At 55.2% G+C, this 26,113-nt stretch overlaps 1 protein-coding gene across 4 annotated transcripts; it reads right to left on the bottom strand.

The window, feature by feature from the left end:
• Positions 1-218: 218 nt before the first annotated feature.
• SSC5D (scavenger receptor cysteine rich family member with 5 domains) lies at positions 219-25,309 on the bottom strand. Of its 4 annotated transcripts, none has more exons than XM_030913838.1 (14): positions 25,189-25,309; positions 24,611-24,637; positions 23,980-24,288; positions 23,646-23,786; positions 23,293-23,403; positions 22,648-22,956; positions 19,804-20,121; positions 18,940-19,113; positions 15,531-15,848; positions 13,317-13,913; positions 12,925-13,239; positions 12,552-12,719; positions 5,400-5,561; positions 234-2,015 (listed from the first exon to the last, which is right to left on the bottom strand). In XM_030913838.1, the coding sequence occupies exons 1-14, from the start codon at positions 25,211-25,213 to the stop codon at positions 313-315; spliced, it is 4,677 nt and encodes a 1,558-aa protein (XP_030769698.1). In that variant the 5' UTR covers positions 25,214-25,309; the 3' UTR covers positions 234-312. The 4 variants fall into 4 exon arrangements, with proteins under 4 accessions (XP_030769696.1, XP_030769698.1, XP_030769699.1 ...); XM_030913839.1 differs by having other exon boundaries at positions 23,646-23,759; XM_030913836.1 differs by lacking the exons at positions 24,611-24,637; positions 25,189-25,309 and having other exon boundaries at positions 219-2,015; positions 23,980-24,571.
• Positions 25,310-26,113: the final 804 nt, after the last annotated feature.

Here is a 26,113-nt window from a genome sequence, read left to right as displayed (position 1 = left end):
ATCTTCACCACCACCACCACCACCACCATCTTACCATTCTCATTATCATGATCCTCACCACAGTGATCGTCATCCTATCACGATCACCATCAAGATCATCACCATCATCACCACCCTCATAATCATCCCCATCGTCAACACCACCTTGCATGGCACCTGGGCTATTCACATATCAAGATCAATCTTTTGATTCTATCTCTCTAGAATTTCCCAAAAACACCATCCACACTTTGTTTTAATTAGACACTTTGGTTTTTTTTGTTTGTTTGTTTTCATCGGGAGTGTCTTATGCCCCTCAAATCCTGGAGAGGGTCACACGTCTCCCCTCAGAGGCCTTTCTTCTTCCTCTGGGGTAGTGGTGGTTGGTGCAGGCATGCTGGTGGTCCAGGCCATCTCTGCCAGTCTCTTCACGGCTTCACCCAGCTGCCCCAGACCCTGGGCAGCCTCTACCAGCTGGGTCAGCCCCAGCAGCAGGGCTTGGCGCTCCTGCCGGTCCTGTTCCACGACCTGGGTCAGTCTCTGCAGCTGACCACCCACATCCCTCACGGCAGCCACCAGTTCCACCAGGGCAGGTGGCTCACAAGCCATGACCCTTACAGGTGGTGTTGGGGCCACACATGGACCATGGGGGCCTGGGCTCTGATCAGGGGTTGGCCCTAGGGTGAGGGGGTCAAGGGGAGGATGATCCAAGGGGTGGGCTATGGGGGAGAGGTGGGGGTCAGGAGACATAGTGAGGTCAGAGGCTGAGTGTGGGGTATGGGTGGGTGGAGGGGTTAGGTTGGGGCTCTGGCTTCTGGGTGGCTTGAATTCCTCAGTGGACAGTGGGTCCATGCTTGTGGCTGTGGAGGACCTGGAGGGGCTGGACTCCAAGGCTGGAGAGGGCTCTAAGGTGGGCATCTGGGATGTGGAGGTGTGAGGGGCAGGTGCTGTGAAGGTCAACTGGGGGTGCAGACTGGGCTTGACTGTTGGTGCTAGAGTGGGAAAGGAGAGTTCTGTCCCCAAGGAGGTTGGAAGGGACTTAGTAGTGATGATAGGGGTTGAGGAAGGGTCAGGAGTTGTGGTGGGGTGAGGGGTCGTGGTGGGGTCAGGAGTCGTGGTGGGGTGAGGGGTCGTGGTGGGGTCAGGAGTCGTGATGGGGTGAGGGGTTGTGGTGGGGTGAGAGGTTGTGGTGGGGTAAGGAGTTGTGGTGGGGTGAGGGATCATGGTGGGCTGCATGGTGGTGAAGGGTTGAGGGGTTGTGGTGGGGTCAGGAATCATGGTGGAGTGAGTGGTGGTGGTGGGATGAGGGGTTGTGGTGGGGTGAGGGGTTGTGGGGTGAGGGGTTGTGGTGGGCTGCATGGTGGTGAAGGGTTGAGGGGTTGTGGTAGGGTCAGGAATCATGGTGGAGTGAGTGATGGTGGTGGGTTGAGGGGTCGTGGTGGAGTGAGTGGTAGTAGGGAAGTGAGGGGTCACAGTAGGGTTAGGGGTTGTGTTGTGGTCAGGGGTCATGGTGGGATCAGGGATAGTAGTGGGGTGAGGGCTTGGGGAGGGGTCTGGGGATCTGGAATATTCCGAGACTGTACTGGAGTATGGAGTTGTGTCCAAGTCTGGGGTTGTGTCAGATTCTGGGATCTGCTCTGAGGTAGGGGAAAGGCTGGTCACCTCTGACGGTGTAGAAGGGTCAGAGGTCAGCTCTTTGGGCAAGGTGGGTAAGGGCGTGGGCAAGGGCTCCGGGGTCAACGCTGGAACCACACTGGAGTCAGGGGTGGACAAAGCAAAGTCAGGGCTTGTCAAGATGAGGTCGGGGTTCGTCCGGGAAGTCGGGTCTGGGGTGGGTGGTGAAGTGTCTGGAGGGTCAGAGGTCGCCTCGGGCGTCAAGGCTGGATGGGGCGTGAGCTCTGGACTGCAGTCAGAGGTCAGCGCTGGGCCTGGGGGTCCCGGAGAGGCGGAGGGACCTGGGGACGGGGTTGGAGGCGCTGTCCTGGTCGCAGCGGGCCGCGGTGGCCGGCGCTCTGGCCACGGTTTCCTCGGGGAACCTGGAGGAGGAGGAAAGACAGACGGACGGTCTGAGGTCAGCCGACTCCGCCCACTACGCGTCCCGCCCCGCCCCTCGAGGAGTCGACCAATGGAGAGGCGCAGAGCCTCGAGACGTCATGGGTCACCGGCAGACTTCACCCGGCCCTAGGGCCCCTCCTCCCTGCCTCCTCCGATGTCTCCAGGCGCCACCTGGTGTCCTCCGCTGCGGAGGGGCACGCGGGTCGAGGGAGTAGGTGCAGGAGGGTGAGGTGAGGAAGGGATGCGGGGGGTGCTGGGGCGCGGGAGGGGGCGGGAGTGCTCAGAAGCGTGCAGCATACGAGAGGATTCCGAGACAGCGGAGGACTGGGAGATGTGGGGAGCCGGGGGACGCAGGGAGACCAAAGATGCTCCGAAGGGTAATTTTAGTAATCAAAATAAATACTTTTATGGAATTTTTTTATTTTTTAAAGATGAAGTCTGGCTGTGTCGCCCAGGCTGGAGTGCGGTGGCAAGATCATAGCTCACTATAACGTCGAACTCCTGGGCTCAAGCGTTTTTATGCAATATTTTTAAACAATCAAAACGAATCCAAAAGATCGACAGTTAACCAAAGTCAACATTTTAACCAAAGACAGGATCCAACAGGGCCAGGATTAGGGTGAGCCCAGTGAGGCGGATAGGATCTTGTCTTCAGTTACATTTTTGATGCTGAGTTCATCATGGGTTTTTTTCTATTTGGCATTAATTTTCATTTTCAAAAATATTGTATTATGATATTATGTATCTTGACTTTGGCGTTTTTGGCACCCCCTTAAATTTTGGGCCTGAGTAGCAGGAGGAGCCTGACCCTCTTCTGGGGCTGGCTTCCAAGCGAGTGCCAGTTTTATCCCCATTTTACAAATGGAGGAAATTAGGGCAAGAGAGCAGGTGACTCACCCAAGGTCACACAGACACAGTTTGCAAGTTGCAGGGCTAAGACTTGAACCCAAATTGTTTGCACATAGAGTCTAGGCAATGAAATCCCACGTCCGCAGTGATGGGAATGTGCTGTGATCTACAGTTCCAATACAGCAGCCACTGGCCACATGTGGCTACTGAGCCCTTGAAATGCAGCCAGTGTGAATGAGAAACTGAATGTTTCACTTTCTTTTTTTTTTTTTGCTCCACCTCCCAGGTTCACGCCATTCTCCTGCTTCAGCCTCCCCAGTAGCTGGGACTACAGGCGCCTGCCACCATGTCCAGCTAATTTTTTGTATTTTTAGTAGAGACAGGGTTTCACTGTGTTAGCCAGGATGGTCTCGATCTCCTGACCTCACGATCCGCCCGCCTCGGCCTCCCAAAGTGCTGGGATTACAGGCGTGAGCCACCGCGCCCGGCTCATTTAACTTTAAACAGTCACTTGTGTTGGTAGCTACCGTATTGAACCACACATATCTACAGATTCCCACTTGTTCCTGCAGGGTCTTTCTGGCGCATCCCTTCCCCACCTTGTCCTTTCTTTGCAGGATTGGAGAAGCAGTTAAGTAAAGGGCTTGTGCTCAAGGCAGGCTGTCCGAGTTTAAACCCCAGCTGCACGGCTTCCTAGCTGGGTGACCATGGCCAAGTTACTTCACTGCTTGAATCTCAGTTTCCTCCCCACCTATAGACTGTGGATGATCAACATATCTCCCTTGCAGAGTTGTCAAAAGGACTCAGGGAGATCGTGGTTGTGCAAAGCACTTAGCGTAATGTCTAGCATGGAATAAGCACTCTCATAATTATTGATGTCAGAGTCACTGACGTCTGTGCCCCAATTTCACTCACCTGAGAAATGGGCAAAATTATAGATCTACGTCATGGAGCTCATGCAGATTTCCTTCCTTCCTTCCTTCCTTCCTTCCTTCCTCCCTTCCTCCCTTCCTCCCTTCCTCCCTTCCTCCCTTCCTCCCTTCTTCTCTCTCTTTCTCTCTTTTTTTGTTTTTAACAGAGTCTTTCTCTGTTGCCCAGGCTGGAGTGCAGTGGTGTGATCTCAGCTCACTGCAACCTCTGCCTCCCAGGTTCAAGCAGTTCTCCTGCCTCAGCCTCCCATGTAGCTGGGATTACAGGCGCCTGCCACCACACCTGGCTAATATTATTATTATTATTATTATTATTATTGAGACGGAGTCTTGCTCTGTTGCCCAGGCTGGAGTGCAGTGGCGCGATCTCGGCTCACGGCAAGCTCCGCCTCCCGGGTTCACGCCATTCTCCTGCCTCAGCCTCCCAAGTAGCTGGGACTACAGGCACCTGCCACCATGCCCAGCTAATGTTTTGTATATTTAGTAGAGACGGGGTTTCACCGTGTTAGCCAGGATGGTCTCGATCTCCTGACCTCGTGATCCGCCCACCTTAGCCTCCCAAAGTGCTGTGATTACAGGCATGAGCCACCGCACCTGGCCTAATCATGCTTAACTTTACTAAATACTGCTGGACCGTCTTTATCAAACAGCTCTGTCCAGTGGGGTTGCCTGTCTCCCCACATCCTCACTCACACTTGATAATACACTTGATAATACCCACCTTTCTCATTCTCCTCCGTACTTGCCATTGTTTTAATTTGTATTTTCTGGTTCCTGGTGAGTTGTGGGCATTTCTAAACACACTCAGCCATTTGGGCTTCCCTTTCTGGGAATCACCTGTTTGTATCTTTCCCTCTTTCTCATCTAGGGCTTCCTATCATTTTTCTATTTGTCACAGTGACTTACGCCATCTAGGCTGGGTTTTCTCAGCCTCGGTACTGTTGTCATTTAGGGCTGGGTGGTTCTTTGTTATGGAGAAATGTGCTGTGCATTGTGGGATGTTTAACAGCATTCCTGGCCTCTACTGATTAGGTCCCAATGGGTAACCTCTCACTTCCTGCCATGACAATCCAAAATATCTTCAGATATTGTCAAATGCCCCTTGGGGGCAAAATCGACCCTAGTTGGTGACCAGTGGTCTAGATAATAACCCCTTGGTTCTGTTTGTTTTGTTATGTTTTGTTTTGTTTATGACAAGGTCTCGCTCTGGCACCCAGGCTGGAATGCAGTGGCACGACCACAGCCTGGAGCACCCAGGCTCAAGGGATCCTCCTGCCTCAGCCTCCCAAGCAGCTGGGACCACAGGTGCGTACCACCACACCCAGCTAATGTTCATATCTTGGGGGGTTCACCGTGTTGCCTAGGCTGGTCTCAAACTCCTGAGCTTAAGCAATCCTCCCAACTCGGTCTCCCAAAGTGCTGTGATTACAGGCGTGAGCCACCATGCTCAGCCGATAACCCCTTATTTTAGGATATCTTTCTGCTGAGTCTTTCTGGGGTAAGGGTTCCACCAGGGAGTCTGGAATCTGTCTCTTTACCCCACAACACATACCGCCCCAGTCCCCTGACCCTGGCCAGGTGCCTCACCTGTGTCTCCATGGACTCTCGGAGTTGGAGGACTGCCTGGGCTCCTGGTGGTGCCAGCCCCAAGAGTGGGTCCTAGTTTGCCTGCTGTAGGGGTCCCCTCAGCCAGGCCCCTTCCTGATGGTGTGTCCCACGTCCAGGGAAGCTTGTAACCATCTCTGCCACCTAGAGAGATATGAGGAAGAGGATTGAGTCTTCAACTCCCCTTTGAGTTTGACTCCCCATCTCTCTCCTCCTGGGCCTAGCCCCAGTTCAGGCATCGTCCCGTCTCAACTGCACCACCACTGCAGCCCTCCCTGACCTTGTGGAGACCTTCTCCATTCAGCTGGGATGCTTCTGGTTACCAAGAACAGAAACTGTCACTAAACTAGCACATAAAATAAGGGCATTTGGGCCGGGCGCAGTGGCTCAAGCCTGTAATCCCAGCACTTTGGGAGGCTGAGGCCGGCGGATCACTTGAAGTCAGGAGTTCAAGACCAGCCTGGCCAACAGGGAGAAACCCCGTCTCTACTAAATATACAAAAAATTAGCTGGGCGTGGTGGCACACGCCTGTAATCCCAGCTACTCGGGAGGCTGAGGCAGGAGAATCACTTGAACCCGGGAGGCGGAGGTTGCAGTGAGCCAAGATTGTGCCATTGCACTCCAGCCTGGGCAACAGAGCGAGACACCATCTCAAAAAAAAAAAAAAAAAAAAAGGAATTTGTTATTTTAATTTCCTGAGGCTCCTGCCCTAGGGGAAAAAATCATAATATCTTTATTAATTAACTGCCTGGAACATCTCTATAATACTATTTTTCCTATTTATTTATTTTTTTTTGGCCGAATGCACTTAATCTCTATACAATAGCAATTTTATATAACATATAAATGTATTTTATATATATACATATATGTATGCCATTTTATTTAGGGAGAATAGAAAGATAATTCAGTCCCAGCTTGGTTGATTAAAAAGCTTATATGGTCCGGGCGTGGTGGCTCAAGCCTGTAATCCCAGCACTTTGGGAGGCCGAGACGGGCGGATCACGAGGTCAGGAGATCGAGACCATCCTGGCTAACACGGTGAAACCCCATCTCTACTAAAAATACAAAAACTAGCCAGGCGAGGTGGCGGGCGCCTGTAGTCCCAGCTACTCAGGAGGCTGAGGCAGGAGAATGGCGTAAACCCAGGAGGCGGAGCTTGCAGTGAGCTGAGATCTGGCCACTGCACTCCAGTCCGGGTGACAGAGCGAGACTCCACCTCAAAAAAAAAAAAAAAAAAAAAAAAAAAATACAAAAACTAGCCGGGCGAGGTGGCGGGCGCCTGTCGTCCCAGCTACTCGGGAGGCTGAGGCAGGAGAATGGCGTGAACCCGGGAGGCGGAGCTTGCAGTGAGCTGAGATCATGCCACTGCACTCCAGCCTGGGGGACAGAGCAAGACTCCATCTCAAAAAAATAAATAAATAAATAAATAAAAATAAAAACAAAAAACAAAAACAAAAAAGAAAAATTAGTCCGGGAAAAAACCCATTAGCAGTGAATCACTAAAGATGTATTTTCAGCTGGGCACAGTGGCTCACACCTGTAATCCCAACATTTTAGGAGGCTGAGGCAGGCGGATCATGAGGTCAGGAGTTTGAGAATAGCCTGACCAACATGGTGAAACCCCGTCTCTACTAAACATACACTAGCCAGGCATGGTGGAATGTGCCTGTAATCCCAGCTACTCAGGAGGCTGAGGCAAGAAAATCACCTGAACCTGGGAGGTGGAGGCTGCAGTGAGCCAAGATCACGCCACTGCACTCCAGCCTGGGAAACAAGAACAAAATTCCATCCAAAAAAAAAAAAAAAAGATGTATTTTCAAGATGCTGGGTTTTAGGAAGACTCCATTAAGAACACAAATCAGATATACCTAATGTAAATGATGAGTTAATGGGTGCAGCACACTAACATGGCACATGTATACATATGTAACAAACCTGCACATTGTGCACATGTACCCTAGAACTTAAAGTATAATAATTAAAAAAAAAAGGAACACAAATCAAGCTGGGCTTGGTGACTCACACCTGTAATCCCAGCATTTTGGGAGGCTGAGGCAGGTGGATCACTTGAGCCCAGGAGTTCAGAACCAGCCTGGCCAACATGTTGGCCAAATAAAATCAGAGAACCTTTCAAGCCACAGTGAGAGAGAAAAATACGAAGGCAGAGGAAAAGTCAGAGAGATGCAATGTTGCTGGCTTTGATGATGGGGGATGAAGCCACAAGCCAAGGAATGCAGGTGGCCTCTAGAAGTTGGAAAACACAGGGGAACGGATTCTCCCCTAGAGTCTTCCAAAGGGAACCATCCTGCTGACACCTTAACTGTGACTCGCTTAAGAGACTCGCTTAGCCCACTAAGCGAGTCTGACTTCTGACCTACAAAACCGCAAGATAGTAAGTCTGTGTTGTTTTAAACCACTAAATTTGTGGGGATGTGTTATGGCAGCAATGGAAATAGATACAGATCTTTCACAGAGCTTCAAGTCTAGCAGAGATGGATAACCGATGCAAATTTCTGGCAATGCAAATTTCTGGCAATGCAAATTTCTCCCACCCTTTGCTCCTCTGAGAATTCATTTCTCCTTGTGGTCTGCTGATGAAATAATACCATATCCCCTGTGAGGTTCCCTTGATTTCTCTACTACAATAATCACTCCGTCCCTGGAATCCTGCAGCTGTTGTTCATTTTCAGCAAATAACCCTAACATAGCAATACTCTGCGGTTTTAAACGATTTCACACACATTCTGCTCATTGAATTGGGGCCTGAGGTCACCCAACTAGTTCTAATCCAGGTTGGAACCATGATTGGAACCCAGTAGGAGAGTCGGACTCCAGACTCGTGCTTCTATTTTAGCATACATGGTTCCCAATCCAAGGAGCAAAACGTGTGAAATCACTTAAAACAGATTATAATCATGGCTCTTAAGTTAAACTTCTCTGAGTCTCACTTTTTTCTCCATCTGAAACATAGGTGTAGCAACAGTTCCTACGACCTGCAGTTGGAGTCATGCATGCCCAGCACAGACCAGGTGAGCTCTTCTTCCGCCTTTCCAACAACCCTGGAGGCCCTTTGTTTTCCCCCAGAGAAAGAAATGGGTGGCCGGGCACGGTGGCTCACACCTGTGACCTCAGCACTTTGGGAGGCTGAGGCGGGTGGATCATGAGGTCAGGGGTTTGAGACCAGCCTGGCCAACATGGTGAAACCCTGTCTCTACTAAAAATACAAAAATTCGCCAGGCATGGTGGCGGACGCCTGTAGTCCCAGCTATTCGGGAGGCTGCGGCAGGAGAATCGCTTGAACCCAGGAGGTGGAGGTTGCAGTCAGCCGAGATCGCGCCACTGCACTCCAGCCTGGGTGACAGAGTGAGATTCCGTCTCAATCAATCAATCAGTAAATAAAATAAAATAAAATATTCAATATAAATAAGAAACGGGGGCCGAGCACGGTGGCTCATGCCTGTAAGCCCAGCACTTTGGGAGGCTGAGGCGGGCAAATCACGAAGTCAGGAGATCGAGACCATCCTGGCTAACATGGTGAAACCCCATCTCTATTAAAAACACAAAAAAATTAGCCGGGCGTGGTGGCGGACGCCTGTAGTCCCAGCTACTCAGGAGGGACTCAAAGAGACGAAGTCACTTTTTCAAGGTTATGTTGCTCCTGAAGCTAAGAATGCCTGCCTGCCACCACGCACACACCTCCAAGCCTTCCTATTGATAAGGCTGTATACACGGCTGTCTTTTCATTTCCCCGGGGCAGTTTGTAATTCTGCATTTCTTTCTTTTCTTTTTTTTTTTTTTTTTGACACAGAGTCTCGCTCCCTCGCCCAGGCTGGAGTGCAGTGGCGCGATCTCGGCTCACTGCAAGCTCCGCCTCCCGGGTTCACGCCATTCTCCTGCCTCAGCCTCCCGAGTAGCTGGGACTACAGGCGCCCACCACCACGCCCAGCTAATTTTCTGTATTTTTAGTAGAGACGGGGTTTCACCGTGTTAGCCAGGATGGTCTCGATCTCCTGACCTCGTGATCCGCCCGTCTCGGCCTCCCAAAGTGCTGGGATTACAGGCGTGAGCCGCCGCGCCCGGCCAATTCTGCATTTATTTCTGCTCACTGGCTGGCTGCCTCCCTCCCCTATGGGAGGAGGGGTACCGAGGCCGGACCGGCTGTCTCCGCAGCTGCCGTGCCCGGCACGTGCCCGCCTCCACCACGAGGGGGCGCTATGGACTAGGGAGGCGCTGCAACCCTGGCAGTCCCTGAACGAGGAGCATGAACTCTCGGAGCTCCAGCTTCTGGCTCTGGAAACGGAATGATAGCTCTAGCTCACAACTGGAGCCCACTCATCCCCAAGTCAAGGCGCCTCCAGGGCCTGCTTCCTCCCTCCCTTTCCCCACCGCAAGACCCGCTTCTTGGGGCCTGGTTGCCCTTCGCTCAGCTATTGTTACCGCTGGCCGATGCGCCAGCTGGCCAATCAGGAGGCGCAGCGCGCCTGTGACGTCATGAGGTGCGAGGCAGATAAACGCCTGCCCCTCCCATCCCTCCACTCCCGGACCTACTGCGGTGCGCATGCGTGCTGCGCGCCAGACTAAAAAGGCGGGAAAGCACGCGTGCGGCGAGACTCGCCTACGGCAGCGGGAGGCTTGGGCCTCTCAGGAGGGCACAGGTACGGGGCGCGGGCGACAGAGGCAGAAGCCCGGGCAGTCCCGGAGGGCGTGCAGGACGGGAGAGTGGAATGGAGGGAGAAGACGGAGAAACAGCGACTGCGACGGGCACAGAGGGAGGGCAGAAACGCTGTCCCTCAGGTGGTGAGTGAAACCTCCCGTGAGGGAGCGGCGAGGGCGGCGGGGACGGTAAGAAACGGACAGAGGAGCCCGCGGGAGACAGAAACGGAGGGAAGGGGGCCGACCGTAAGAGAAACGACGGGGAGAGAGAAGACAGCACGCGAGAGACTGGCGGGAAAGCACGGGAGATGGAGACTGAGAAAACAACGGTAAGAGACAAAGGAAAAAATACCACAGCCCTGGGCCTGGGGAGGAAACGCAGTGAGAAATGGCGGTTATGAGAGTGTGAGGTGATCATGGAAAACCCGACCGTGAAAAATGGAGTGAGAAGCAGGTGGCGAAGCGGAGAACTGAAAGTGAAATACAAGAGGACAGAAGATAGAGAAACAGGTTGGGCCCGGGGACTCCCACCTGCAATTCCAGCACTTTGGGAGGCCACAGCGAGCTGATAACTTGAGCCCAGGAGTTTGAGACCAGTCTGGGCAACACAGTGAGAACCCATCTCTACAAAAAATGTAAAAATCAGGCCGGCAGTGGTGGCTCACGCCTGTAATCTCAGCACTTTGGGAGGCCGAGGCAGGCGGATCACGAGGTCAGGAGTTGGAGACCAGTCTGGCCAACGTGGTGAAACCCGTCTCTACTAAAAATATAAAAAATTAGCCGGGCGTGGTGGCAAGTGCCTGTAATCCCAGCTACTCAGGAGGCTGAGGCAGGAGAATCGCTCGAACCCGGGAGGCGGAGGTTGCAGTCACCTGAGACCACGCCACTGCACTCCATCCTGAGCAACAGAGCAAGACGCCATCTCAAAAAAAAAAAAAAAATTAGCCAGCCATGGTGGTGTGCATCTGTAATCCCAGCTATTCAGGAGGCTGAGGTGGGAGGATCACTTGAGCCTGGGAGTTCAAGGCTGCAGTGAGCTAAGATCACACCACTGCACTTCAGCCCGGGCAACAGAGCAAGACCCTGTCTCAGAAAAAGAGAAATTTACCATGAAAAAATGGAGCGAGAAACAGAGGTGGTAAAGGTGAGATCTGAAAGAAAAGAGAAAGCCTGATGGGGAAAGACATAAATTGACCAGGAAAAACTAGGTGAGAAACAGAAATGATGAGAATGTGAGACTGATAATGAAAGAAAAAGACAGAAGGACAAGGGAGAAAAAAATAAAGAGAAACTGACCACGAAAACTGGAGTGAGAAACAGGTAATAATGGTGACAAATTGAAAAAGAAAGACGTAGGGAAAAAGAAATGGGAATATGAAACTGACAACAAAAAAAAATGAGAAAGATGGTGATAGAGAGAGCAAGAGAAATGACCATGGGAAAAAAAATACGGCATAAAGATGAGCGTGAGAATTGAAAATGAAAGGAAAAAAGAGACTGGCACAGAGAAGAAAAGATAGAGAAATTGACCATGGAAAATGGAGTGAGGCCAGGCATGGTGGTTCACACCTATAAGGCCAGCATAAGCCCAGAACTTTGGAAGAGCAGGACAGGAGGATCGTCTGAGCTCAGGAGTTTGAGACCAGCCTGGGCAACATAGTGAACCTGTCTCTACAAAAAATAAAAATGAGCCGGGTGTGGTGGCGCACATCTGTAGTCCCAAATTCTCAGGAGGCTGAGGCGGGAGGACCGCTTGGGCCCAGGCAGTCAAGACTGCAGTGAGCCAAGATCACACCACTGCACTCCATCCTGGGCAACACAAAGATAGAGATGATGAGGGTGCGAAATGGATAATGAAAGAAAAGAGACCAATAGCAAGTGAGAAACAGGAGCAGAGATGGATTCAGAGGGACCCTGAGAGATGGGGATACAAGGAAGACAGGCAAAGAAAAGAGGCCACAGAGCAGAGGGGGACGGAGCTGTGTCCCTGGAAGCTGATTCTGCAGGCCGGAGGGAGGGGATGGCCAGGGTAGGGAGAGAAGCTATACTCCAGGAGTCCCCACCTCTGTCTGAGCCATACCAGACCCGGACCAGAGCATGAGCTTCAAGAATGGGTAAGGTTTCGCTTGCTTTGGGGGAGCTGGGGTGGGGACGATTATGTGATGACAGAGTGGCCCTTGGTTGTGGGTTTGACTGAGGGACCCAGGCTCTCGTATTGTGTGGTTTACAGGAGGGCCATGGACTCAGGATTGCTGAGCTTAGCCTGATCTCTCAGATGGTGTCCTCGGCTCTCGAGAAGTGTCACCATTGAGCCCAAGGAGATGATGCGTTTAGAGTCTCAGGAGCCGAGGAAAACCTTTCCGGGGTGCCCCGAGACCTCAGCGAGCTCACTGAGAAGGGTCTTTCTGGAAACCCTGCAGGGAAGCGAATGGAGGTTTATGGAGGCCCCCCATGGCCACCCCAATCACGCCCCTCACCTGTGTCTGGCAGGCGCGATGTTGCTGGAGAGGAGATCCCCATGCGCCTGGTGGTGCCCCAGGGGAGAGTCTGTCCGGGTACCCGTGCTGTGGTGGTCCCCTTGGCCAGGTCCTCTGTTGAGGTGGGGTCCCAGGTCCAGGGGGGATAATCGTCATAGTCTGTGTAGCCTTTGGAGAAATTGGGCAATGGTTGACCCCATCCTCTTTCTCAGAGGTCCTTGGTGCTGCTCTTCCCTCCCCTTTTGGAATCTTCCAGACCCCTCAAGCCCAGTTCTTTAGAGTCTACCATGGTGCGGTCACCTGGCCCCACCTTGACTCCATTCTCCTGACCACCCCCCATAACCCACCAACCACCGCCACCATGCCCTGGTACCAGTGCAGGTGAGCCCCACGTCTTCCTCGTGGTCACAGTTGTGCTTCCCCCATGCCCCCGAGGGGCAGTCGCTCAGTGAGGCCTCACTTCCCTTACAGCCCATGTCATCCAGCCAGATGGGCCCAGTCCCAGGGCCGTAATGGGTTTTGCCTACTCGGGGCCGGACCTTTCCACAGCCCAGTTCCCAGCAGGCCACAGTGGCATCCCGCAGGTCCCAGTTGTCATCACACACTGTTCCCCAGCGTCCGGCATGCCACACTTCCAGCCGGCCGGCACAGCGGTTGGGCCCATCGGCCAGACGAACCCGGAACAGGCCTGCGTGGAAGGCCCTGAGGTTAGGAGGGAGGGTCAGCCTCTCCCATTCTCTCCCCACACCCCTCATGGCCACTCACCTGATTCCCCGGTGGTGCCAGCACTGGGAGAGGGGGCTGGGTCTTTGGGTGACTCTGGAGAACCTTCTGGTATCTCAGCAGATGGCTCCAGGGAGGCCTGAGGGATTCTCTTGATAGTGGCCTCAGAGGTCATTTCTTGGGGGCCTTGAGTGGTCAGCATTGCTATGGTCTTAGTGGTCCGTTCTCGGGGTGCCTGAGGGGTCAGCGTGGCGGTGGTGTGAGAGGTCCATCTCCGGCGGGCCTCCGTGGTCGGCCTTCTGGTAAACTCAGCAGTGGGTCTTCGGGAGGCCTCAGTGGTCAGGGCTGTCGTGGTCTGTGAGGTTAGGTCTGGGGGGCTTTGGGCCCTGGAGTGTTTTGTGGTTGGCGTCAGTGGAGGTTGGGTGGTTGGTCTCTTTGTGTATTTTGTCACCCACTTCTTAGTACTCTTAGGCATTTTCCCTGGGGCCTTCGTGGTTGTTTTCTCCAGAACACTGGCAGTCACACTTGCAGAGGGTTTGGTGGCCAGCTCTCCCGGGAGCCAGGCATCCCGATCTCTCCCCAGTCCAGGAATCCAGCTCCAGCTGAAGGGGTCTGAGATGGAGTCCAGGCCTGGGGGCCCTGGAAGGTGTGTGGGGCAGGAAGAGAAGACAGAGATGCCATGATGACAAGATCATCTACCCAGACCCCTCCTCTCCAGTCACTTGCCCAGTTCCCATTCATTCATCATTCATTCATTTATTGTCACAAATATTTATCGAGCACCTCCTATGAGCCACACACTATGTTAGACCTTGGGGAGCCTGTGGTAAGCCCAACCTGACACCACCCCCTGCCTTCTTGGCATTTACAATCTGGACATGACTGACCCCCTCACCCCTTCACATCTGACGCCCCCCCCCTCCATCTCCTCAGCTTCTGCTCTGAGTCAGGGCCTCATTTCCTGTACCTTCTGATGGGTTTCCCTACCTCCCTGTCAGTTCTTACCACCAGAGGGGTACCCAGGTCCGACAGGCCACTCCTGAACTCAGAATCCTTCTGTGGTGCCCCCATGGCCCTCAGGAAGATGGGGACAGAGGGAAGAGCCGTAGCTTCCAGCAGAGGTGATACCTCCATCCTTTGAGGCACCACACTCCATCTTCCATCCTTCTGATTAGCACACGTGTGCAGTAAAGGATTAACCTTGCCCAAAGAAAGGTTTGGCCCTTTCCCCGGCTCCTGGGAGATGGCTTCGAAGCCTTTGGAACACCTTGCCTGATAAGAGATTATTTCCCTGGGGGACTTGGGCCATGCTGGATCGCCTATGCTAACAGTGTGATTTATGGTCAGCCACATGTACATGGCCAAGCCCCCATGAACACTCTGGACACCACGGCTCGGGGGAACTTCCCTAGTTGGCGGTTCCTCGTGTGTGTTGTCCCACTTCGTCGCTGGGATAATGAAGTGCTGTCGGCACAACTCCACTGGGACAAGACAGTTGGAAGCTCACACCTGCTCTCTCCTGAGCCCTGCCTCAGGCGCCTCTTCCCTTGGCTGATTTTAATCTGTATCCTTTCACTATGATAAACGATAACCCTGAGTGTAACAGATTCTTTGGTTCTATGAGATATTCTAGCAAATTATTGACTCTGAGAGTGGTCTTGGTGACCCCAGAGTATAACGAGTCACACAGGTTTGCAATGATTTGTTAGAGTATTTCTTTCTCTCCATGAGCTGTGAGCTATTCAAAGACCAAGACTATGTTCATTCCATTCATGAGCCCAGCATGAGGACCCTGCACCTAGCTCAGCCTCTGCCATGTAATAACAGGCATTGCCTGAATTTATGTTAACTGGCTCTCGCTTTGGCTTCTCTCCATCTCCCAGTGTCCTGCCTGCTTCCTTTCATCTTAGGAAAGCTAAAGCTCCCTTCTTAGTGGGAGATTTCCTTGATTCCTGGAAGGAAGAGGAAGCAGCAGCTTCTCTGAGTGGGAATCCCAGGTCTGCCAGTTAATTGTTGCTGTGTGATCTTGAGCAAGTTACCTAACCTCTCTGTGCCTCAGCTTATTTATCAGTAAAATGGGCATAACACATACCACCTTAGACTTATTATGTGATTTCAATGTGGTCATATGTGCAAAAACACCCAGCACAGGGCTGGGGCTTAGGAAGTGCTCAATCAATGTTAGTGCCCATGTTAGTTACTGTTCCCCCTCCAGGAAGCCCTCCTGGAGTCAACAGATAGCTAGGGCCTCCTTACCAGTGCAGGTGACCCCAACATCCTCATTGTGAGCGCAGTTGTGCTTTCCCCAGGGAGCAGCAGGGCAGTCAGACAGCAAAGCCTCGGTCCCCACACAGGCCACATCATCTAGCCAGATGGGACCCGCACCCCAGCCAAAGCGGCCAGCAGCAGGGTCTGGCTGCCGAGGTCCACCACAGCCCAGCTCCCGGCAGACCACGGCTGAGTCCCGCATGTCCCAGCTATCGTCACACACGGTCCCCCAGCGCTGGTCATGCCACACCTCCAGTCGACCTGAGCACTTGCTGGGCCCAGCCACCAGGCGCAGCTGGGGGGACCCTGGGGTAGAAGAGACCCAAAGAATTCAGAGTCAGGGAAGCCGCCCAGCCTCCTGACTCTTCATCTACCTTTCTCTCCCTCCATCTTCCTTTCCATGCATCCATCCGTTCATCCATCTAGGCCTCCCCTCCATTCAACCATCCTTTCCTCCAGGCAGCAAGTATTTAATGAAGCCTTTTTTGTGCCATTTTCTGCATTAGGCACGAGGGATAATGAGCCAGGCAGAGTTTGGAGGATCCTCAAAAAGCTACACGTCGAATTACCATATAATCTAGAAAGTCTATAGTAGGGATATACCCAAAATAAACTGAAAACAGGTATTCAGACAGACGCCGGTATGTGAATGTTCACAGCAGCACCATTCACAGTAGCCAAATCGTAGTGGTTGCACAACATTTTGAATGTATAAATACCACTTGAGTTGTATACTTAAACTGGTTAACTTTATATTACATGAATTTCACCTCAATTAAAATAAAAGTCTTTTTCCCTGCAATTGTTCACCACCCTTAATTTTCTCTCATTATTATTGGTTTAATAAGGGGTTTTTTTTCTTCTTTTTTAGATTTTATTTTCCTAACAACTAGACCACCAGGGATAATAAGGTGTTTTGTTGTTGTTTGAGTCAGGCACAGCCTCTGCTTTGAAAAACTCTCGGTCTTTAGAGAAGGTGGCATGCGCACACTTCATCACAACTCAGCGAGCTAAAGGGAGTAGTGGAAGTACCAAAAGGCAAGGCAGACACACAACGAGGAGAAGGTGAGAAAAATTCTGCCTGAGGAAGCTGGAGAAGCCTTCTCAGAGGAAGTCCTTTAAAAGACAGGGAGCAGCAGGCCAGGCACGGTGGCTCAAGCCTGTAATTCCAGCACTGGGAGGCTGAGGCGGGCAGATCACCTGAGATCAGGAGCTCGAGACCAGCCTGGCCAACATGGAGAAACGCTGTCTCTACTAAAAATACAAAAATTAGCCAGGCATGGGCCAGGCGCGGTGGCTCACGCCTGTAATCCCAGCTACTCAGGAGGCTGAGGCAGGAGAATCGCTTGAACCTGGGAGGCGGAGGTTGCAGTGAGCAGCCACTGCACTCGAGCCTTGGTGACAGAGCGAGACCCTGTTTTTTTTTTTTTTTTTTTTTTTAAAAAAAAAGAGGCTGGTAAAAATGGTAAATTTTATGTCATGTATGTTTTATCACAATTTTTTTAAAAGAACGTGAGCCCTGGAACAAGTGTTTTTGCTTGAATCCTGGCTCTCCCATTTCTCAGCTGCGCTGCCTCATCTGTAACATGAAGACCTGTCAATACCCACACCACAGTGGCTGCAAGCATCACCTGGACTGAGACATGGAGAGAACTGGGAACAGCATCAGTGACCAGGAGCCAGCGCATGCTCCATCAGTGTTAGATGACGTTATTACTCAGGAAAAGGGGAAAGAGGCCTCTGGGAATGGTGACCATGGTGAAAACAAGTTGCTGCTTTTGTTCGGCCTTTTCCCATCTTGAGGAGACAGCTGTGTTAACCACGCCTTCTTATTTTCTGTATTTCTGATGCTTTGACATCTTGGAGCATTCCTGATCCTGAGGGACTGCCCCTCCCAGGGTTAGCTAATTCCTAGAGATGGTAAACGGCTTGAGCATGCCTTCTGTGTGCAAACCACCCTCTCCACTGGGCTCTCACACCCTGGGCCACTCTGCACCTGTCCTCACTGCCCCAGGGCCAAGTACCAGCCGACTGAGGACAACCCTTCTGAGCCACCCCCACCCCCCGCTGAAATTCTTCAAAACAGCCAATTCTAAGCCTGCTTACCCTGTCTCACCTATTCCTTCCTGCAAAAAACACAAGAAAGACCCCTGCACCTGGCCGGGCATGGTGGCTCACGCCTATAATCCCAGCACTTAGGGAGACCAAGACAGGAGGATCACTTGAGGCCAGGAATTTGAGACCAACCTGGACAATAGTGAGGACCTGTCTCTACAGAAAAAAAAACTTACCTGGGCACGGCGGCATGCAGCTGTAGTCTTAGTTACCCAGGAGGCGGAGGTGGGAGGATCACTTGAGCCCAGGCGTTTGAGGCTGCAGGGAGCTGTGACTACACCACTGCACTCCAGCCTGGGCAACCAAGTGAGACCCTGTCTCTAAATAAATATATAGATAAAGATTCCTGCCATGCCTCCCTCTCACTTCCTCTACCTCCTGCCTGGCCCTGGGGCTTCCCTGTGTGGCCCCGTGTGCACGCTGCCCTTTCAAGAACCGTGAGTCACAATCTTTTTAGTGGCTGTCATCTCCTGATCTCCTGGCCTCACCACACCTGGGTAATAATAACACCTATATTTTAAAACAACAATCCTTTCAAAACTCATGAAAGAGGCCAGGCGCGGTGGCTCACGCCTCCAATCCCAGCACTTCGGGAGGCCGAGGTGGGCAGACGGTTTGAGCTCAGGAGTTCGAGACCAGCCTGGGCAACATGGCAAAACCCCATCTCTGCAAAAAATACAAAAAATTAGTAGTCCCAGCTACTCAGGAAGCTGAGGTGGGAGGATCACTTGAGCCTGCAGGTTGAGGCTTCAGTGAGCCATGATCACGTCACTGCACTCCAGCCTAAGTGACAGAATGAAATCCTGTCTCAAAAAAAGAAAACAAAACAAAACAAAATAAAAACTGGTGGAAAGGAGGCAGGCAGAACAATTGATCATATTTGCTAAAAAACTAGAGACTCTGGAAAGTAAAGGTAATGTTTGAGCAGGGCTGTTCCTTGAAGCTGACCCGAGTACCCCATGATGGATCCTACAGCCACACCGTGCAGCTCAGGAATAGAGCAGACTCTCAGCCCACCATCCTTTCTCTTATCCAGGACTGGTTACAGAATTTTGGGGGCTCAGTAAATGATGAAAGTCAGGACCCCTTGTTCAAAAATTATCACACGCTTCCAGACGTGACAGCAGAGCATTGAACCCAGCTCAATGTCCTGGGCGAGGCCTCTGTGCTCCTCTTCTCCACCTTTCTCTTTGCGAGAGGCCCCCCATGAGACAGTCTCAGAGCTGAGGGAAGGAAACAGAAGGAAGGACCTTGCTTTCTTGGGGAGCATGGAGGGACTCACCGGCTTCCGGTCCAGGCTCCCAAAGGACAGTAGGGGAGGCTGGAGGAGTTGAAACGCCTGCCGTCCCTGGAGCCTGGCTCGTCATGGTGGACGGGGGCCTGGAGGCAGCCTCCCTGGGCGTAGAGTTGTTGCTGTCGGTGGGGGCCGTGGGAGGGACATAGCCCAGGGGCATGCCTGTGGAGCAGGGGATGAGTGATTGCCACCCACACGCCCCATCCGGGAGCTGGAGCTGGCATCCCCACCTCCCGCATCATCCTTCCTCAGTCCTCTCAGCTGCACGCGGAGATCTCTTCCTGCCGAACCTCCTCCCTAGACACAGCCCACGCTTTCCACGTCCCTGACCTGGGGAGAGGGGGTGTGAATGGGGGGCAAGAGAGCAGAGAGAGCAGAGGGCATGGTAGCTTAGGGGTGACAGAGAAGCGGGAGGTGACTTTATGCAGAGGAGAAGGCTGACTTCCACCAGGAGCCAGGAGGCAGGGCCAGCCAGGGCTGTCACAGGGCTGAGGTTCATCCTCAGCTCTGTTTCCATTTGGGGCTGGATTGTTCTCGGCTGTGGGGGCGTCCTGTGCACTGCAGGATGTTGAGCAACACCCCTGGCCTCCAACCCTTGGATGCCAGGAGCACCCCCACCCCCAGCTGTGACCATCAAAAATGTTTCCAACACTGTCCAATGTCCCCTTGGGGGGCAAAGCCACCCCCAGCTGAGAACCACTGACGCAGGGTGAGGATTCAGAGTGGAAGAAGATGGGGGAATGGAAAGTCCGGACAGAGGGCAGGAAGGGCGTGTAGGGACCCCCCCGTCTTGTCCCTCTGCTCCAAGCACCACCACGCCCACCTCCCAGTCCTCCTCCATAGCCCCCTCACCGTCACACACGGCCCCAGCGTCCTCACGGTGGTGACAGTCATGCTGGCCCCAGGGCCGAGCTGGGCAGAATCGTAAGGCCGTCTCGTTTCCCCGACACCGAAGGTCGTCCAGGACGATGGGTCCAGACCCCTCCCCGAAGAAGGCACCCCCGGGGGCGGCCAGCGCCCCCCCGCAGCCCAGCTCCCGGCAGGCCACAGCAGCGTCTCGCAGGTCCCAGGCGTCATCACACACCGACCCCCAGCGCCCCCCGTGCCAGACCTCCAGGCGACCAGCGCACCCGTGGGGGCCATCGGCCAGGCGCAGCCGAGGTGCTGGGCCTGGATAGTGGGAGAGGGAACACAGGGCCAGGAAACGAGGGTGGATGAGCCGGGACTAAGTTATGCTCGGGCAGGCTGCAACCCCAAGATGACTCTGGGGAGCAAATATTCCATTTTCACTATCCAAGTGAGGAAAAGGTTCCAAGACAGGAAGTCATTGGCCCAGAGTCCAGCTCCAGCGCATACCCCATGTCCCTTGCCTCGGGGTGGTGGGGGTTGGGAATGCTGGGAGCTCTGGCTCTGGTCCCCTGGATCCACCTCCCATGCCTGGCCCCCCAGATCCTAGAGAGCGGGATTTCCAAGTCTCAGCACCACTGGCACTGGGCATCCTCCTTTATCATGGGGACTGTCCTGTGCTGCATCCTCTACCCACCACATGCCAGTAGCGACCCCTCCCCTAACTGTGACAACCAAAAACGTCTCCAGACATTGCCTCATGTCCTTTGGGGAGGAAGAGGATGAGAAAGCTTTCACTCCATCGCCAGCTGAGAGCCACTAGTCTAGATACTAACCTCTTGCTGGCCTTGGGGTGCATAAGGTACATTTCATTTTTTTATTTTTGAGGGGAGGGGATCTGTGTCACCCAGGCTGGAGTGCAATGGTGCAATCTTGGCTCACTGCAGCCTCAACCTCCTGGACTCAAGTGATCCTCCCCGCCTCAGCCTCTCCCAAGTAGCTGGGACCACAGGCATGTGCCACCATGCCCTGCTATTTTATTTATATATATAGTAGGGAAAGAGTTTCACTGTGTTGCCCAGACTGGTCTTGAACTCCTGGCCTCAAGAAATCCTCCCAAAGCATGTGGGTTACAGGTGTGAACCTGTAACCATGCCTGACTCTTAGGGTACATTTCTGTTGAGGTAAGAGTTGACGCGTCTAATAGAGGATTCTGGAGTCCCTCTTTCTGTCCCCCAACGTAGGGGGTGTGGAATCGCCCCCAGTCACTGTTCTAGAGAAGAGCACAGAACTAGGGAGGGTTCTAACACACCTGTCTGCTTTTCCTCATCTGCAGACAGGGAAGGGGAGCGTCTCCCTCGCGGGGTTGCCATGAGAATTAAATCAGATGCTGGCGAAGCTCCCAGCTTCACCCGGCGCCTTAGTTCCTTCGTTTCCTCTCTTGGCACCTTCACCCTCTCCTCTCTGGAGCCTTAACTTCCCTCCAATGAACTCTGCCCTGAAGGTTCCACTTCTGCCCCCACAGCTTGTACACGAAGGCACCACCCCCACCCCACACAAGCCTTCTCTGCCCCTCACTCCCACTCTGACCTCCGCGTCCTGGTCTCCATCCCCACCACGTCCCTATGGCCGAGTGTGCGGTGGGAGAGGCGTGGGCCGTGGGTCTATACAGACCCAGAAGGGTCAGCGGCTGGGGCTGGGGCTTGCTAGGCATGTGGGTCTTGGGCCATTTACATCACCACTCTGAGCCTGGGCCCCACATCTGTGAAGAGAGGGATGAGAATCCACCCCGTTGGGGCTGCCGGAGGCTCAGAGTGGCCCCAGGTAACGTGCACAGCGCAGGGCCCAGCACACAGAAGGGACTTGAGTCAGCCTCCTTCTCTCTTCTCTTCCCCATGGACACCCACTGACGTCAGCGTTTCCCACCCCTCCTGGGCAGGCACCCAGCTTTGCCTGCAGCCCCTGTGCTTCCCCCCGCCCAGCGCTGATGAAACGCCAGGTGGGTGCCCTCCGCCTGCCGGCCTCCTACAGTCAATGGACCGCAAAGTCCAGCAGGGTGGGGACTGGCCTCTCTCCTGTGGTTTCCAGGCCCTGCCATGGTGCTGTGTAAAGATTTGTGGAAGGAAAGAAAGGAAAGAGAAAGGGAAAGAGAGGGAAGAAGGGAGGAGAGGAGGGAGGGAGCCCCTGAGCTCTCACCTAACACCCCGCCAACAGCCGTTTGCTGGGTTCTATCCCACCTCCAAGGGGGACAGGAACGGGGAGGGACCCCTGGGAGACAGCTAGACCCTGTGCTGAGGGGGCGTGTATGAGGGGAGGTAGAGGCTCACCCGTGGGTGTCCCCACCCTGCCTCAGTCTCCCTCCATGCCCCCAAGTCACCGCCCTCCCTCCCTCCTTCCCACCAGCTCCCTTGAGGACAGGGGAGGAGCAGAGGTTGACCACAGAGACAAGGGCTCTCCGAGAGGGTCCCCTGCTGTGGCCAGCCCAGTGGCAGAGGGCAGGCAGGGCTTCTTGCATTCCAGGACTTGGCTCGAGCCTGAGGCAGGCATTCTTAGCTCCATCGCTCCTTCAGGAAAACTGAGGCTTAAACAAACTGTCAACTGGCCTAGGGCCCGGGACAGGGGTGAGCGCTAGCCCAAGCCTCAAGCCTTCTCCTCCCGTTCCTGGCAAGGAGAACAGCAGGAGCTGCAGAAGGAGGGGCTGGAGAGCGTGGCGAGTGGGCGCTGGACCTGCAGAGAGCAGGCGGGCAGGAGGCAGAGCTGGGAGCAGGCCCTCTGCAGCTTCCTGGAGTGGGGAGAGGGAGCCGGGGTCTGAGGAAGGTGGGAGGGGGCTAGGCCCCAGCCCCGACGTACCAGTGCAGACCAGCCCAGCATCCTCGCTGTGGTCACAGTTGCTCCGGCCCCAGGGGCTTCGGGGGCAGTCTCGGAGGGCCTGTTCTCCTCCTCCACAGCCCACATCGTCCATCCACACGGGCCCTGCACCAGGCCCGAATCTGGCACCCCCGGGGGCAGCCAGCGCCCCCCCACAGCCCAGTTCCCGGCAGGCCACAGCAGCGTCACGCAGGTCCCAGCCGTCATCACACACGGTGCCCCAGCGCCCGCCGTGCCAGACCTCCAGGCGGCCAGCGCACCTGTGGGGGCCAGAGACCAGGCGCAGCCGCTCTGTGGGGTGAGCAGGGAGGGGACGGTGCGGCCAATGAGAAATGATTCAAACACCCCTTCCTCGATTTCCACCCAGGGAAAACAGGCCTGAGGGAGTGGTGGCCTGAGATCTGCCCGTCAGCAGCCCGTTAAGAGATGAGTCCACGACCTGAGTGGGCCAGAACACCTGGGCCTCCTGACAGGGCCATCTAAATCTCCAGGGGAGGGACGCGGTGAACACTGGGATCCTTCCAGGATCCCGGCTAAGGAGAGGGCACCCGCAGGTCCTCCGTTTGTCTGGGCCCTGGGCCTCACAGCATCCAGGCTTGGGGTCGGGGGAGCCTGCAGGGAGCTTACCTTGGCGGGGGGCTCCAGTTGTCAGCAGAGGAGCCCGGGTGGACTTGGCCTGCTTGGGCCGTGGGCTCTTCTTCCGGGAGGCATTCTGGGGGTTCCCAGCTAGGCGGGGGACTGGGAGGGGAGACAGCCAGGGGTCAGGAGCTGAGCCCCTCATCCTCCCATCTGGGGGCCAGGCCTCTGTCTCGGAGGGTCTGAAGTGATGGAGGACTCCCTGGGCTCTGAAGGAGATTGGGTGGGGCGGAGAGGCGGGCAGTGTGTCCCCTGGGAGTTCTTAGTGCAGAGGTCCCTCTCCTCTCGGCGGGAGCAGGAGGGCGTACTGGGTGGGGGTGGGCAGGGCAGTCCCCTGGGCTCACCATGTGTCACCAGGGGCTCCTCCGTGCTGGGGCTCAGCTCCACCGACAGCCCTGGCCAGGGAGCCCCATCCAGGGGAGACGTTGAATCGTCCCTGGAGTTAGCCACACGCTGACCTGCGGCGGGGGAGGCGGGGACGGAAGCTATGAGAAGAGTAGGGGAATCCAGGTCACTTGGGTCCCTGGAAGAGGGACTGAGACACCTGGCTTTGGAGGGGATGGGAGGTTGAGTGTCTCTGGACTGCTGCACACTCAGACTTTCTGGGGCTAAGGACTTGGGATTCCTGGGTCATCTCCAAAGGAACTCCCCCTGAAGGAGCAGCCAGGGTGTCCTCACCTGCGCAGACGACGCCCGCGTCCTCCTCGTGGGAGCAGATGTGGGCCTTCCAGCCCCGGTGGTGGCAGAGGCCCAGCTGCCCTTCGTTGCCCCGGCAAGCCAGCTCGCTGAGCCACACAGGCCCTGCCCCCTCCCCGAAGAAGGCGCCTCCGGGGGCGGCCAGCGCCCCTCCACAGCCCAGTTCCCGGCAGGCCACAGCGGCATCACGCAGGTCCCAGCCGTCATCACACACGGTGCCCCAGCGCCCGCCATGCCAGACCTCCAGGCGGCCAGCGCACCCATGGGGGCCATCGGCCAGGCGCAGGCGCTCTGAGGGTTGGAGGAATGACTGTGACTGAGGAGGGGCATCCTTGGGGTCCCAGGGCCAGGGTGACTGGGGGCAGGGGGCCATCCTGCAGGTACTGTCGTTAGGCCAGTGGCCCTGCTCACTGGCCCCTGGGTCCAGACTCCTGGGTGCTCAGAGAGATGCGGCCAGACACTTGGGGGATCCCAGGGCAGAGCAGGGGCCAAGGTCACAGTGAAATTCAGGTGGGCCCGGCATCCAGTGGGGGTGAGGCCAGGCCTGGACGGGCAGAAGGGGGAGTCCTGGCGCTGGGTGGAGGGGGGAGATGGGAGGAGTCTGGGCACTTACCAACAGCCTGGATCCCCACCAGTGCCGCTGGAAGGGAGGGCAGAGGGTGGGGCAGAGTGAGGGGCAGGCGGGGGGTGGCCCTTTCTCCAGCGCAGGCCCCTCATCTTGAATACCCCAACACACACACACACACACACACACACACACACACGCACGCACACACACAGAGTCCTCATACCTCTGAACCAGAAACCCCATTGCTGGGAGGCAGGACTCTGGACAGAGGGGCTGGCTGAGGCACAGGTCTCTGAGGCGGGTGGGGCTGCAGATGCCTGGCCCCTGAAGTCAGGGCTGGGGACCACGGCTTTGGTACTCTCACATGGGCTTGGCTAAAGGTCAGATGTCTGGGATATCCCCTGCAGGCTCAGGGCTGGGGGACGGGCAGGGGGCAGGTCCCTTGGGCTTCTGAGCTCGCAGAAAGCTGAGCAGATCAGGCAGGGATCCTTAGAAGGGATGTCAGGGTGTGCAGGAGCACCAGGGACCAGGCCCGGAAGTTTGAAACCCTAAACTGGATAAGCTAAGGGGTCAGAGGTGGGGGCCTAGGCCCCCTGAGTCCCCAAGGAGAACGGATCACTCACCAAGGAGGCAGGCCAAGACCCTCATGGTTGCAGCCAGGGCAGGGGATGGGGTGAAAGGGGAAGGAGAGCGGGAGAGAAGAGGAGGAGGCAACTGGGGAGAGAGGGAGGGAGGGAAGCGCCTGCCGGAGGCGCCCAGGCCCGAGGAGAAGCAGGCAGGGCTGGACGCTTTGCCAGGAGAAAGAAAGAGGCTGCAGGGAGGCGGCAGGGGACGGGGGGGGGGGGGGGGTGCGGGAGGGGGCTGGCCGGCGGCTGAGGCATGGGGGGAAGGGGGGTGGCGGGCGGGAGGGAGGGTGTCCAACTGCAGACACCCACACGGGAGACGGAGACGCCGGCCAGGCTGTAGCCAGCGAAGTGCTGTGCTCAGAGATGCTCAGGGGGTGGCTGGCTGCAGGAAGGCACAGGACAGGGGTTGGGGGACGTGTGCGTGGGGGTGCAGCATGAGCAGGAGAGGGCGCCCACCTCTGTCTCCTCTCTTGTCTGGTCAGGGAAATCCAGTGAGACCACTGCTAGGGTTGGGGCTTGGGCAGACCTGGGGGCTCTTGGTGCAGCAGCAAGAAGATTTGCAGCCAGACACCAGGAGGGACTTCCTGGGTTAGGAAAAGAGACTGAAAGGCCCGTCCCTCCAGTCCTCCCCGTCACTGGTGGATCTGAGTGTGAAGCCCTCAGTCCCCAGCTGAGAGAGGAGTTTGAACTTCACCGTCCCAGAGGGAGCTGGGGTCGGGGGATAAGCAGCACAAGGGTCAAGGCTTGGGAAGGGGAGGGGCTCCACACACTCCTCCACTCACACACACACACACACACACCCCACTCCCTGCACACCAGGCAGCTGTGAGGTGGAAAAAATTCGGTAATAGGGAGCGTGACTCAGAAGGGCTGGCAGGGCCCGGGGCTGCCCCTGAGCTCACAGCTTCCCCTTCTCCCAGTC

Source organism: Rhinopithecus roxellana, chromosome 12 (assembly GCF_007565055.1).
Source record: "Rhinopithecus roxellana isolate Shanxi Qingling chromosome 12, ASM756505v1, whole genome shotgun sequence".
Classification (NCBI taxonomy): domain Eukaryota; kingdom Metazoa; phylum Chordata; class Mammalia; order Primates; family Cercopithecidae; genus Rhinopithecus; species Rhinopithecus roxellana.
Note: the sequence above shows the minus strand (reverse complement) of the source record. Positions and strands in the feature narration are given on the sequence as shown.